General features: G+C 41.1%; 1 protein-coding gene across 1 annotated transcript in view; it reads right to left on the reverse strand.

Moving 5' to 3' along the window:
• The window catches only part of Ho (Heme oxygenase), a 38,058-nt gene extending 23,845 nt beyond the window's left edge, over positions 1–14,213 (reverse strand). Inside the window, exons 1-3 of the mRNA XM_080268037.1 lie at positions 14,111–14,213; positions 6,708–6,856; positions 154–366 (exon numbers count right to left, since the gene is read on the reverse strand). Of these exons, the coding sequence (XP_080124163.1) occupies positions 154–366; positions 6,708–6,856; positions 14,111–14,213 (465 nt within the window). The remainder of the gene's footprint in view (positions 1–153; positions 367–6,707; positions 6,857–14,110) is intronic.
• Between the last annotated feature and the right edge of the window lie 1,014 nt (positions 14,214–15,227).

Here is a 15,227-nt window from a genome sequence, read left to right on the forward strand (position 1 = left end):
AGCATCAATTGCATACAGTACATAAAATTAGAAATACTCCACCCTTCACCATTCATTTCTATTTTTTTTCTCTCTCTCTCTCTCTCTCTCTCTCTCTCTCATTTTTATCTCTCTCATACAGCACCTACAAAAATATTTAACACAGCATTTTACCTTAGTTGAAAATTTAAGTTTCATCAGTAGAGTTTTCTTGCGCCTTAAAATCTGTCCACCCGAAAGAAGTCCCATGTACAGGTGGTAAATGTAGGCCATGAGGAAATGTGGATTCTCTTGTTCAATCTTTTGAAGGTGGCTGAGGTACTGACACACACTTTCCCTTGGTGTGTACCCGACCTTCCACTCTGGCCCAAGGTAGTATGCTAAGTCCTGAAATCAATGATAATGCACTGTCAGTACATCTGTTGACACTGGATAACTTGATCGTGGAACAGTATAATTATTCAATGTATAGACAAATACTAAAATCCATTAATTTCTTCTGCCTCATTTTCATAGTTGAATTCATAGATGGTCGAATGTGACACTGGGGACTGAAGTTTATTATTATTCATCTGTGGGTGGTAATACAAATCTTAGTCCACTACATCTCATTCTAGCATCTATGAATCCAGTACTGAGAAAGAGGGGGGGAGGCAAACGGACTAAGGTATTCGACTTAGAAATTATACAGCGCCCTTCTAGTGTGATACAATATGACACACGAACCAAACATTCCAAATTACCAACACTACAAAGTGAACAAAGTTTCACTTCCACATACCATTTCAAAGGTCACTGCACCCAAGGGAAGTGAATAATTTTTTAGGGGAGGTATTATCACAAACATTTACCAAAGATTCCTGACAGCTGTGGTGATGGAAGGTGTTACTTGAAATATTTTTTCATGAGGCATCAGTATGAAGCACACAACATAAAAGCTTGAGAAAGAAAGATGTTCACTGATATTTGCACAGCATATGGATAATCTGAAAGGCATGAGTCAATGCTGGGAGAGGATTCTTAGCAAACATTAGTTCCTGATAGTACATCTAATTTAATATCAAAATGACACCATGCTTCATCTTAAGGAATCCCCTGTTTTGGGAGTGGCCATGGTATAGATGATATTTTTAAAAGGACTGGAAGCTGAAACAAGAACCAAAATCAGCTAATTACTTCCCAACGGTTGCTGGAAGTCGCATGGAAAGAAAAAAAAAAACTGAGATGTGTTAGTTCATTTTGTTTTTGAAGGCTCCAACATGCTTGCATGCATCGGCTTTGGTCACCTAATGGCGGCTTTCCATGCTGCTCGATCTATGGCACCCTCCCTGTTCAATACCTTAGCCCTGAGGTCACACTTAATGACTTCGCCCAATGTCTTTTTCGGTACGCAACCCCACTTCCAATACTAATGCTTCTCACTTTCTGCACCCAGTTATTATCCCCCATCCTCTCCACATGCCCAAACCACCTCAATCTACCTCACCTCATCACAACACCAATACACTCCAGTCCCTACCGTTCAACTCTTCCATCATAAACCCAGGCACCCAAGGCCTTGCATGCAAGGATGCACTGCACATCCATCTAATCATTGTCATTTCTGTATGATTGAAACTCCTCTTTCTTTACTGCCCAGGTCTGACTACCATACAGTATTACACTCCTAACACATGCTGCATACAAAGATCCCTTAGCACGTACAAAGAGCCCTCTCAATGTCAGCAGAGGCAACAGATCCCTGAACTTTTTCCAACCACTTCTCACCCTAGACACAGAGCTAGCTCCAGCCCCACCTCCAGCACATGACATGTCTCCCAAAAAAAAAAACTCTTCCACACACTCAAGAGACCCACCAGCAAGTTCAATCCTTTCATACCTGGCAACCTCCACCTGCTCTCACCAACATGCCGCACACATAAAATCAGCATTATCTCACAGTCTGCCTCTAATACCACTACATCTCTTATGCACCCACTTATCACAAACACTGCACAAGATGGAATTATTTCCCGAGCCCTTGTGGCAAATTGCACATGGCCACTTTGACAGTACCGCCACCAACCTCAGATATCATCACTTTTGTTTTATCTGCATATATAAGCTTTGTAATAATGTGAGACACTCAGCTTGAACTGTGACTCTATGTATAGCCACTTAGAAGACAGACAACCAAGTGACTATACTTGTGGACGGATGTTTCCTGCCTAATAGTGATGACTGTGTGGCTAGTTACCAGGCTTGTGGTCACATTTCACTCTCATGGCAGTACCTCCTATGGTCAATGGTAGCCACCCATCTACTACCTCTCCTGATAGTAAAATAAAAGGTTCACCCACATTTTATAATGAGGATGTATTTGAAGAAATAAAAAATCCATTGGATAATGATTAACCCCCAGGCGCTGGGCATGGGTAGACCAATGCACGTCCAAGAACCAAGTTATTTTTAGGACAATCGATTTTCCCCAAATAATTTTTTTTTTTCATTACAAATCAATCACAAATGACAAAAACATAAAAAGTGCATACCTACTCTCTGTTGGTGATTTGGAGGTGGTGATGTGGTGTGAGGGAGCAGGTGTGTGGCGGCTGGGCTGAGCATGTTCAAGGTCGCAGTGGTGTGATGACGGTGATTGGTGGAGGGAGGAGGGATGATATCTCATGCCAGAATAAGTGTTGAGTGTGTCTTTGTTTCTCTCACTAATTCACAATGCCTTATGAACACAATATTACAACTAAAATAGCAAAAAAATACACAAGAAAGTAGCTAATAAAGATCAGCTTATTTTATGTTTTCCATGATATTTATTTTCTAACAAAATTATGTCTGTTTAGGTATTCACAGTTATTTACACACTATTTACACATTATTTCACTGTTTTTAGTACTTCTTGACAATGTGATACTCCCTAAAGGCTGGCTATGATCAGTACAAGTGTTTTCAAGCACCCATACACTCTCCCCCACACCCCTCATGGCCCCCTAGTAGCCCTTCCCACTACCAAACCCCACCCTACCCCTCCCAACCCCTACCCCTACCCCTACCCCAAACCAGTATCAGCTGGTTCCAAGGCCACACTCTCCCTACACTGGCCTCCCACCACCCTCCACCACAGCCCTCCTCTGCTGGGCTGCCTTCCTACCCCCCCACCCACACCCTCGCCCCCTCCCCAGGCCAGTCAGCCAACATGACTCTGCACACAGCCATGCGGGGACAATACTCTGAGTCCATATGGCGCGCTATGAAGTTTAAACATACCCACGAAAAATTAAAACGTCATATGACATGGACCATAGGCCTCTACCAACATGTCATATGATGTGGACTGGCGCCTAGGGGTTAATCGTGTATCGAGTCAATTATAACATGAGATACATTTTGGCCAAGGGTCACCCACCCAACAAAGTATGAAAACAAGTTTCCAGCACAACTAAACTGGAAGTTATTTCACTTCACTGCGCTTCATTTGCTGCTTGCATTCCAACATCACACCAATATACAGTCACAACTCAACTTATGGTTGAGTTACACCAAGTAAGAACCAACTGCATACCAATAAATCATAAATCAATGTCGATTTAACATGGGTTCAATGGAGATATGTTGGGGGTCAAAGGCTATGTAACCTAAAATCACAAAAAACATTTTGTTCACTCATCTGAAGTACACTATGTCGTAGGACAGTCCGAATTGTCACCAAGGGTCCCCCCACCCCCAAGGCTCGGAGACAGCTGGAGGGCCTGGGTGAGCGCTCCAGGTCATCAGGAGGGCGTGATGAGTAATGGGGAGAGTGAAGCAGTGAGGCTGAACGATAGCATAGCAATGAGGTGGGCAGAAAGCAATGCAATGAGGTGGCAGGAAAGCAATGCAGTGAGGTGACAAGAGGGCGATGCAATGAGGCAACAGGGAGGGAGGGTCATGTGGTATTTTCTAAGTTGTAAGTTTCACCATTTCACACACAAAAAGTCATCTCTCCATTAAATATCACACACTGCACTATTCGGCATGCACTTGCACTGCTATTCTGTGACAGTGACGATGTTTCAATGCACATGTAAACATGAGGCGGCCATCTTAGCTCAAACATATGACTGTCAGCTTACATGGGTGGCATAAGTCTGCACGGGATCATCATACATGGCCATCACAAAAATCTTATTAGTGATTATTACTACCATTAACCCAAAAATGGGTATAAGTTTTCATCAATTGTTATGATGACTGTTTGCATACCAGGCGATCATATACCTGGTTGTGATGGTAACCAGGTGGCTCCACTGCCTGGTTATACAAACACCCTTCAACACTTACTATCTTTGAAAAGACGATGGTAGACTGCCAGAGAAGGGTAGCTTTAACCTGCAGCATACGGGGTTCACATTTCAGATGAATCTAAGGCTACAACTACTACTGTACCACCACTGGCAACCAGGTCCACAAAAACCAACTATAGTTCTAAAGCACTGTGTATGAATACTTGAAATGCTCTTCAATAATCTGAATTTCATATCCCAATCATCCCAGCATTTTCTTTCTTGTCTATGTATTAATGGACAAGTATTAAGCTTAATATCATCAACTCACTTGATGTAGTGCTGCCTACTTCCTTAGCTTTTATCATTCTTTTTCTGTGCCTGCCCTCCTCTCTTCCTATTTCTCCTATCTTTCCTGTCACTTCTTATTCCTTTTCTTTCCTTTACAAGTAGCTTTACATTGAGTGACAAGCCAAATGGTTCCCTGTAAGCCAAGAAACCATTTACAACGCTGGGTGGTAACCATACAACCAAACCATACGTGCTCCCTACGTGTCAACAAGTGGGTTGGTGGAGGGTTGGTGCCCCTCCCCGTAAAACAACTAACTCAGTGTCAAATGGCCACCCTTTACAGGATTATGGTGTCAACAAGTGGGTTGGTGGAGGGTTGGTGCCCCTCCCTGTAAATCAACTAACTCAGTGTCAAATGGCCACCCTTTACGGGATTATGGTGTCTGGCAACAGATAGATAGATAGACAGACCTGTATGGAATGATGATGTAACATTAGGTAGAAACACACACACAAGATTACTCCTATCTTGTTTAAATAAACTTTTTATATATTTACAGTCACAGATTCCTCCCCTCCAATTCCCATCACATAATTCCTTCCTTCCCTCCACTGAGACTATTCATCATTCCTTAAACTTCTGACAATCTTCATTCTCATCTCATACTCCATACAGTCATATAAACCAAGTCTACCTTTACTGAACCCTAAGCAGTGCAGGACCATACATAAGACTTCCATAACTTCCTTGTGGGTAGTTATTTAGAGACTGGAAAGCCTGACCTATACCACCCTCTCCCTTCAGCTCCCTTCACACCATGCAAAGAATAGCTATATGGGTAACATTTTCCTTTACAAGTTCAGGAATACCTGCTGAAAACAGGACCAAGAAATCAAATGAATGTTAAGATGATCTGTATTACTATTGTTGCTCAACCCTATTTTATGCCTTGTCTAGCAGACTCATCAACCGCAGGTAAGCAACTTCCCCTATGGGATTGTCCCATAGGTTCCTTACACCATGTTGCATCTGTGTGTTAGTGTGGCAAGTGTTGTGCATTGCTCCATACTGTGGATTACGTTGTGTGGGTGTATTCTGTAATCGAGGCATGTGTCACCTGTGGTTTCACCCAAACCATCTAAGCTGGTAACTGATGTGGACTGGGTGGTATCCTGATCTCACCCAAGCAGGGTGAACTTGATCAGCTGTATTTATGGATACCTCTGATGGATGGATGGAGGGGACTTGTAGCAGAGTGTTCTGTTCAAGATGTATTGTGCTGTGCATGAAATAGGTATGTAGTGTTTCTTCACTGATAGTGCTGAGTCTGGAGGTGGTATGCTTTTCAATGATCTGATAAAGTGTGTGTGTGTGTGTGTGTGTGTGTGTGTGTGTGTGTGTGTGTGTGTGTGTGTGTGTGTGTGTGTGTGTTTTGTCTAGTTGTGTTATGTGGCTCTGTCATATAATGCCAGAGATGTTGTGTACTGGCACTGGCTGTTGTGTAGAACTGTGTGGCTCTCATGTCATGATATTCTCTGACAGGGAGGGCTTTGGTTTCAGTGTAAATGACCCGTGGGAATGGTACTGGTACAGCCAAAGATGATGAAAAATATGTTGTTCTGTATGGTCTGCTAGGTGTTGTACTGGGTGTTGGATAGGATGTGGGTTCATACTGAGGATACACAGGTCATCACTGATCTCTGCAGCACTGTGAGGATGCAGACTAGATTTTAATTCTGTGCTGTGAACTTGGGTCAACATTCCAGATCTGAGAGTGCTGGATGCCAACCATAATAAAGTTTGTCCACGTTAACCTAGAAGAGATTTTCGTCCTTTTGCAACTATTTCCTGTACCTTAATGACAGAATAAGACAAAACTAATAACACTTTTTTGCAACTAACGCCAGATTCTAGTATTACGGTTATTTCTTGACGTATCTCAATATTAATCAAGATGGACAGACAACAATTTTAGCCTAGTTAAAGTAGACAGAGTTTATTTACCAAGTTTGTTGCCACACATCTGTCCTGACTCCGAGGGTCAGTGGTAGCTGGCCATTTACTATATATGGCCACCTATTACTCTAGTGCTAGCTAGAATAACATAGTGTCATATCTACTGGGCTAAGATTTTATACTGTCTGGCTGTACATGACAGTATAGTATATTTGACATGATACCTTCTCGAATGCCTGTGTCCGCCTGATGCCAGGAATATCCAGTTCACCAACAAGTGTGTGTGAGTAGCGATCCATTGCTGCCTCTAGATATCGAAATATCTCATAAAACACCAAGAGTCCCTCAGCCCATACACGGTCAGCTGACATGGCTGAAAGAAAGCAGAGGGCATGTACCAGTGTCATGTATAAGTCATGTTCTGGCTGTCTATTAATGTACTTGAACACAGTACATAAACAAAATGGTACAGCATAAAACTTACGTCTGCAATCATAGTGAAAAGGTCTTGTTAAATCCTTAACCCTAGCAATGAACTCCTCAGAACTCACAAGGCAACTGCTAGAATAAAATACAGTGTCATTTGGCTGAAGGAATTAACTACACACCTGATGACCTATGCAAGTTATTGCAATCCTTACAAATTTTACAATCATATGATTGCAAGAACACAAAACTAAAGCTTACAGTTTCTAAACATAATATTTTTCTTATTATTTTTTTCAATGACCTATTATTAAAAGGTGAAAATTTGGTTAGATTACTGGCAGTGGAAAAGAGCATGATATGGCTGCTACTATACTGGATCTCAATATCCTGTAAGTTCATGTCCATCTCCTTGGTTTGGTTTGGTAAGGTACGGAAATAATTTGTTGATGACCATACTGTACCATTCACATCCACTTGCTTCCCTGTCCCTTCTCTCCTCCCCTCCTCTCCCCTACACTACTTGAGTGGCCTTGGTATCTCCCTCCCTTCAGTGTTCATAACAACTTCAGTATGGATGGATGTAATAACTTTTTACTGGATGAAAATTACTAAATAAATCTAAATAACAATGAGCTGTTGTCTCTCTGTATAAGAGTTTATCTAACTTCTCCTAGATGTGTGGGCTGATTATGATGAAACTTTGTTGGAACACTCCCTAGGGCCCTAGATTTTGCATAAACTTTTTGGTATTTAAAATAAATAAATAAATAAAAACAATGGTTTGTTTTCTGAAATGGAGCCAACAAAGTCCCCCCCCCCCTTTTTTTTTTACCAAACACTATTTTATTCATACATATTTAGTTTACTTCAATGTTCAAAAAAAAATAAACAAAAGGTGACAGACCAAATGAGCATAGGCTGACACAGGCAGCCTTATGTGAGTACTAAATAATATAATTAATGGATAATTAACATACATATTTAAACCTAAATAACATTTTTAAATTAAAATTTGTAATGCTTTATTATTAATGCATTGTTGTCTCAAGATGTGGAATTTATGGTGAACTTTACACTCTTCATGACTGAAACTTGGCAGGTATGTGACTGAGATTGTCAGTAACACCTTCACCCCAAGGGGCCTCTCCTCAGCTAAGGAATATTGCTTAAGACAGCAGAACCCACTGAACTCAGACTACTGCAGGAGAAGGTTGTCCAAGTTATATAAAATAAATTTAGGATGGTCTCAGAAAGTGTTTTGTTCACCTTAAATTATGATTCACAATGTTGTCTTTTTTTCTAAATCTAAATATCTACCAGTACTAGCCTTGAAAATCTCATTTTTCATCTGACTGACTATTCAAGAATTTTCAGTTTTTCATGGATAGACAGTCACTTTTGTTAACATCAGGGGGTAGGCTTATGCCTAGAGCCAAAAGTCTTCTGGGATCACATCTTTCCTGCATATCTTTACTTTTCCCATAAAAGAAAAGAGTAATAGTAATTAGTAGAAAATCCTTCACTTTACATATGTATCTGCAGTTACTGTTTAAGGTACTTTGTTAGAGAATGTAGTCTGAGGGGGTAAAATCACGAGAAAAATGCTTCAGCAGGAGTATGGTTGTCTGAGGCACACACCAATTATTTCATATGACGTATATTCATCTGAGTAACATCAAATTTGTTTATCTATCTATCTATTGCCAGATGCCAAAATCCCGTAAGGGGTGGCCACAAACAAATCGACTCCATGTCGCCCTGTCCCCTGCCATTTCATTGCCTTACTCCCAGCTCACATCCCTCTCCTTCATAATTATACCTCTCCACCCCATTCCTCCATTTTATCTTTGGCCTCCCCCTCCCTCTCCCCCTCTCCACCTCACTCATATACACTCTCTTCATCAGTCTCTCACCTGGAATTTTTGTCCAAGTAACATAGGGTTTGAGTTTGAATGGTCCAAGTATTAGCTAGAATCAAAGTATGTCCTCAGGTTGAAGGGGTTAAAGTTCATAGGATGATTAACCTTTACAGGATGGAATAGGAATAGGAATAATTAAAATCTAGTGACAGGTAGCACAGACCATATAGCACTAATGTTAGAAAAGAGAGATACAATAAAAAGGGTATGGGAAATAGCTAGAAAAAGAAAGAAAAAGAATGGGAAAACATCTCTAAAAGGAACGAAGAAGTAAAAACAAACAAACTAAAGACAAGGTAATAAACCAGTACAGGATAAAAACATCAAACATACCAGAGAAAAGGTCTGGGACTCACTGGACACATCTAAAAGTGAGGGGCAACCAGGATCAAATAAAAAAGGGAAGCACTGACGATGGACAGCTCCATAAATAGGGCAGTCTAAAAGTACTGTATATAGTTAACTAACATGGGGGTGTAACAATTCAAACAGACTGGAGAAGGATCCTGACATTACATGGCCATGGGTGAGACATGTATGGCCAATCCGTAGATGGGTCAACGCAGTCTCCCAATGACTGTTTTGATGGCATGGGCTGGACCAAGGAACAACAGAGGGCTTAACATTATGAAGTTCGGCATTTAGAGCCAAGGACCAGCAAGACTACCATCTATGTGACAAAACTTTGGAGAAGGCAAGGAGGACGTCAGTGACGGGGACAGAATGGAAAGGGAGGCGAGGTGACCTGACGGCAGCAAGAGCCAAGGTGTCAACACGTTCACTTCCAAGACTGACAAGACTAGGCACTGGACAAAACCATACCGACTTGTGCTTTACAGACATCTGGAACAGCCACTCTAGGATCCACAGATCTATAGGGTGAGACTATGAGGCCGAGCGCAACAGAAGAAGAGCACTGAGAGAATTGGAAAACAAAACAAATGATGTATATGGATAGGTAAAAACCTGCCGCACAGCAACTCGCAGGGCATAAAGTTCAGCAGTTAAAATAGAAGCCACAGAAAGTAAACTGTATTTGTAAGAGGTGGTCAGGAAAGGGGACAGCAAACCCTGTACAGGTATACCTCGATATATGATACCTCTAGATGCGATATCCCAGCTTAACAATGGTGGTAGAAATACCTCCATACTCCGTCTAACGATGACCAAACCCCGGTTTAACAATACGTTTTTATTATTATTATTTTTTTAATGATTATAATTATATTTTAGACTAAAATTATGTGTTTAGGTTGATCTATAAACTGTTCTTAGACTTAATGTCTTTTAGCCTTAAGTGGGGTGAACATTGTCATTTTGGGGTACAGTTTACTAAGCTTGATTTTTTCCAGACTTACATTTGACAATTTTCAGATTTGTTGGTTTTGTGAGTTATTTGCGGATGTCAGACTAAGATTAGCTTCTTTTACAGCTGTTAGACTATTTAGGTTGGCTTTAAACTTGTTTTTGGACTTATTTGGGCAGGTTTAGGACTTGGCTTGGGGGGAGGGAACTCAATGCTCAAAAACACATCCCTATACTGTACATGTTAAATCTACCCCGAGATACGATACCCCACCTAACGATGGGTTTTTACTCAACGAAATGCATTGTTAAACCAGGGTATAACCCTTTCAACGATTCAAAACCATCAGTATAGACCTGGACAGCAGAAAAATGTTCACGCAATTGAGCACAAAAAGACAAGCAGAGAACAGAGGAAGAAGCAGAGGATTTAGTGCAAGGCAAAATCAATGAACAAACTGACAACGGGGTAAAAGCCAAGATGAAATGACCACTGGATAAAACAAAGAAACTTTCTCGATCTGAAGCGGGAAAGAAACAAGAAGGGACTGAACGCACATGGAAAAGGGGGAACTAGAGTAGGGGTGTGTGGAATAGTAATCTGTAACAAGAGGCAGGCAAGCAGAGGACTGACGGACCTACAAACTGATGAAGCCAGGCAAAATAACAGAGGCAAAAAAGTGCCCAGTGAAGAAACAGAGACGGATCCCTGATTCAGTGTACAGGTTTTTGACAGGAGAAGATTTAAAAGCACCAAGAACTAAATGGAGACCAAGATGATTAACAGAATCTAAACAATGCAGTGAACAAACAGAGGCAGAAGAATTAACTTGACAACCATAATCCAACTTCAATAAAATAAGATACTTATGAAGAAACCAAATTTCCCAGGAAAAATATACAGTATATCTTCAAACACTGGTACTATGTTCCAACAGAAATAGCTACCTTAGGGGCACAGTTGAGTTATAGTGTAGCTAACCATTAAAAACTGATCAAGAAAATGTTCTTGGTTTTTGGTGTCATTAACCCGTTCCATGTTGTGCCATCCATCAATCCATCATCCAATCCTATGCTGCCCCATGAGCAATGTAGCAGCCCGGGACTAAGCAAGTTGGTCCTGACATTTAAGATGAAAGTGACCAGCCTCACTCATCCCTGAGTGGCATTACATGAGCAATAAACCTCAACCACCCCATGGATATAAACCCACACAGGCTCAATCCAATTGGAGTACCTTAACCCTTTCGCTGCATTTTATGACTATAGTTGTTCTATGAATTATTCCCTTTCACTGCGGAATGCAAGTGTAGTCAACGGGCCTCAAAAACGGCTTGAACTGGCTGTGTGGTATTCCAGGCTCCCAGTGATGTTGCTATGGCAACGGGCTCCCAGAACGTATTGCCCTCATACGGTGGCAAGCCAAAACATCACGTCAACAAACATGCTCGCCCAGCTGATTGAGCACTTGGCTGTGTGTCACAATTTCTTGGAGATTCACCATTATCTAGGTGAGTTATATGCAATGTAATGTGACTGGATGTTTTTTAAGAAGGTGCTGGGCATGTAAGTGTACAGAAAATGCTTGATAATGAATATAATATTATGGTAAACACCAGATCTTTACATATCAGCTGGCTAGCATCTCGGCGTCCTTTTAATTAAATCCCGGGCAAATTTTTGATGTATTCATTGTCCTGCTCATAACATATGTAGCTATTAAGGAATTTTAGTGCTGACAGTGGAAATGTAAGTACAGTATTAGGCGATCATAAAAGTGCTGTAGACAATTACCTATTATCATTATGATTTTTTGATGGAGAATCGACACTTTTTGAGAATCAAGCCAAAAATAAATTCTGCAGCATAAGGGTTAATTACCCACTAAACCACCAGGTGCCATAATCTGGTTATATGGTTACCACCCAGCATAGTAAATGGTTTCCTGATGTACAGGAAACCACTTGGCTTGTCACTCAGCGTACAGTCACCCATAGGCAGAAGGAAGTGGAAAGATTGAAGGAAAGAAAAACAGAAGAGGAACAAAGAGAGGAAAGGGCAAATATCCAAAGCAGCACTGCATCGAGTGGGTGGGGTGCCCATACAATACACATATGGACAAACCTATACTGCCACAAATTGCCGTGCCCGTATATGTACGGACACGGCTTTGTGTACATTTCCACGAAGTATTTAAGTCTACCCTTAATGCAGAGCAGAAAATGGGATGATGGACATCCCTTCTCCCCTCTCATGAGCAGGAGGGTGGTAGTGGTCTCGCCTGGGTAATCAGTCAGTCAAGTGTCACCATGGCACGCCGTGCTGCCAAGGATATTGTGCTTACTCCTGATTTCTAGTCGAAGTTGGAAAACTTCCAATTCATGAACTAACTGATAGTGATGTGTAAATAGTGTATATAATGAAAGTAATGTAAGTAAATAGAAGTAAATCATGAAATCAAGTAATGTAAGGAAAATAACATAAGAAATTTGTGATTTACTGTAACTAATGTGACTGTGCGCAGCATGAGTATTTACTGTGCCTTATGTGAGTGTCTATAGTGCCTTATACAGCACCAATATAATATAAAAATGGTGAATGTGAAAATACATAAAATTAACATGGAACCCCAACTTCCCATTATCACAGTTTTGACTCTGGCCGCATTATGTAAGCCAGGTTGTGTTTCCAAACTACAAGTACTCCATGCATCCACCCACTCCACACCAAAATGGACTATCTATCCACATCAGCCGCTGACGGTATCTGAAAGTAGCCATCTGACACAAATCTGGGCTTGCTGTGCCAAAACACCTGCTTTTGGGTGGAAAACAGCCGAGGTGAGCATTTTTACTATCACTAGGCTTATCTTGACCACTTTTCAGGTCTATTCATGAAAAAAAAAAAGTCAATAATGGCTGGCACTGAGGGACTACACAGCCTCCCAAACCCTCGCACTGGAGGCCAAAAAGCTGACTAAGGCTCCAGCATGGAATGGGTTAAGGTCTCTAACTGACAAGAAGCCTGTATGGGTCTGTCCTCTGGCTCATGAAGAAGCAGTCCCAGGTATATGTGGTGCAGTTGTCAAGATCTTTGGAAGATGACACAAAAATGGCACAGGAGGTTGTGAACAATAAGTTCACTGAGTCCCATCACATCAGGAAGAAGTGGAAGGAAGAAGTCCATGATCCACTGGGCAACTAGACAATTCTGTACGATGGTGCCCACAAAATGGAATCTGGATCATTTCAGTATTGGTGAGACAAAGTCTCCTCCTGCACCACTGACAGTATGGGTCTTGGTTCTTGGTGTTGTGGGAAGAGCAATGCTGACAATGTGACTGCATGTGCCCTCCTTGCAGGTCACGAAAAGAAAATACCATTTAGATGTGGTGGAGTTGTCCAGATCTTCTAAGGAAGGCACAAAGGAGACTTAGGATGTGATGTTGCAGTGATGAACTAAAACCCACACCACGATGGACAGTTGATAGCATGGAGTCTGTGATTCCAGAGGCTGCTAGATGATCTTGTAATAGAATGTATGCTGAGTGGAACTGCGAGCAGTGCAATATGAAGTATGGTACGTCAGAGTCTCTTCTTGGACTCTGCACCACTGACAGTCTGGGCCTGGAACCAGTCTATGGGTCTGGGGTCAGCCACAGATGGTGGAAGTGGGATGGCAAGCCAATATGATCAATATGCAGGAAGATGAGAGCCACATCCATAAAATATCAGATTCCCTGTGGGTCCCCAACTATCAGCTGGAGTAAAGGGGAGAAACAGTATCTCAAAAATTGCTAACTTCAAAGGGAAATGAACATCAGAGTCACACAAAGCACACTAAAACTCACTGAAAAATCGAGGTTTCTTTGCGGGAAAAAATTACAGCATAGGCAAAAATTAAATATTTATCCAAAATGACTGCTAACTATAGACAGATAATGTAAGTACAGTACTGCACATAAACCTACTTACCTATTCCAATTTTGGCATTTATCAGTGCATCACTAACATTGTGGATATCTCTAGTGACAATTCGCATTCGTTTTGTGAAGGGTACATCCATTTCTGAGGCCATTCTGAAAAGATGTATTTGTAATATATATTAGCAATAAATACCTTCCATCAGATATGGATTTTTACATCAGTACACACCGTATCACTGTGCACAAAACCCTATGGTTGGGCACAAAAACTGCCCAATATTTCACCACTTTTTATTGTCCTTGGCCAACTAATATTTCAGTGCAAAGAGAAGCTTGGTATGTTTCTTTGGTAATCTTCAAGAAGACAGGACCATGTCTACAATAGTTTTAAAAATTTTACTTCTGTACTGATTCAGTGTATTTGTAATGGTGTACAGAACTGTATTGTCTGGTATGAGGAGAATACAGTTACCTGGTATATCAGGGACAGGTTTGGATAAGGTCAGTGCAGTTAGTATAAATAGGTTGGGTTAGGTCAGGATTAATTAGGTTGGGTTAAGTTATGAAAATTTAGGTTAGATCTGAATAAATCAGCAATGATATGGGTAAGTTTGTGCCAGAAAAGGTGTTCTAAGATGATGTACATCTGTCTTCGGCCCACACAACATGGCGTCTGTCTGTCTTCAGTGCCATGAGAGATTAACAAAGACTCTTTTTTTAAAGACTTCGCAAATTATATTTTTAAAAATGGTAAAACTTATATCAGATGGACACAGCGACTGTAACTGTCCCCTTAAAATGTCACCATCTTCTGGAAAGGAATTTTAGCATTGTATGCAACACAGATTATCTTGTTATTTTAGACTACAAAAAAGTTGATGAAAAATAAAATATACCTATTTGGGGGTATTCAGGGAAGATGCCAGTTTGGCCGTGGCAGCCTGCAACTGACTGGATGCATTGACTATCTATGATCTCGCCAAAGGGACACATCACTGCAATTAGCTATAGGAAACCTAACAATCTAGCCTAACCTAACCTAGCTTACCCTAACAGAGGGGCTTTGCCCCCTAGACCTTCCTTGATTTTACCACCTAAGATTTCCACTTAATCTAACCTTAAAGCCTTTGTATACCTATCAGGCCAAATCCCAGTCTGAGTCCTAA

This window comes from Coenobita brevimanus, chromosome 26 (assembly GCF_032717465.1).
Source record: "Coenobita brevimanus isolate Jiangsu-jjx chromosome 26, ASM3271746v2, whole genome shotgun sequence".
Taxonomy (NCBI): domain Eukaryota; kingdom Metazoa; phylum Arthropoda; class Malacostraca; order Decapoda; family Coenobitidae; genus Coenobita; species Coenobita brevimanus.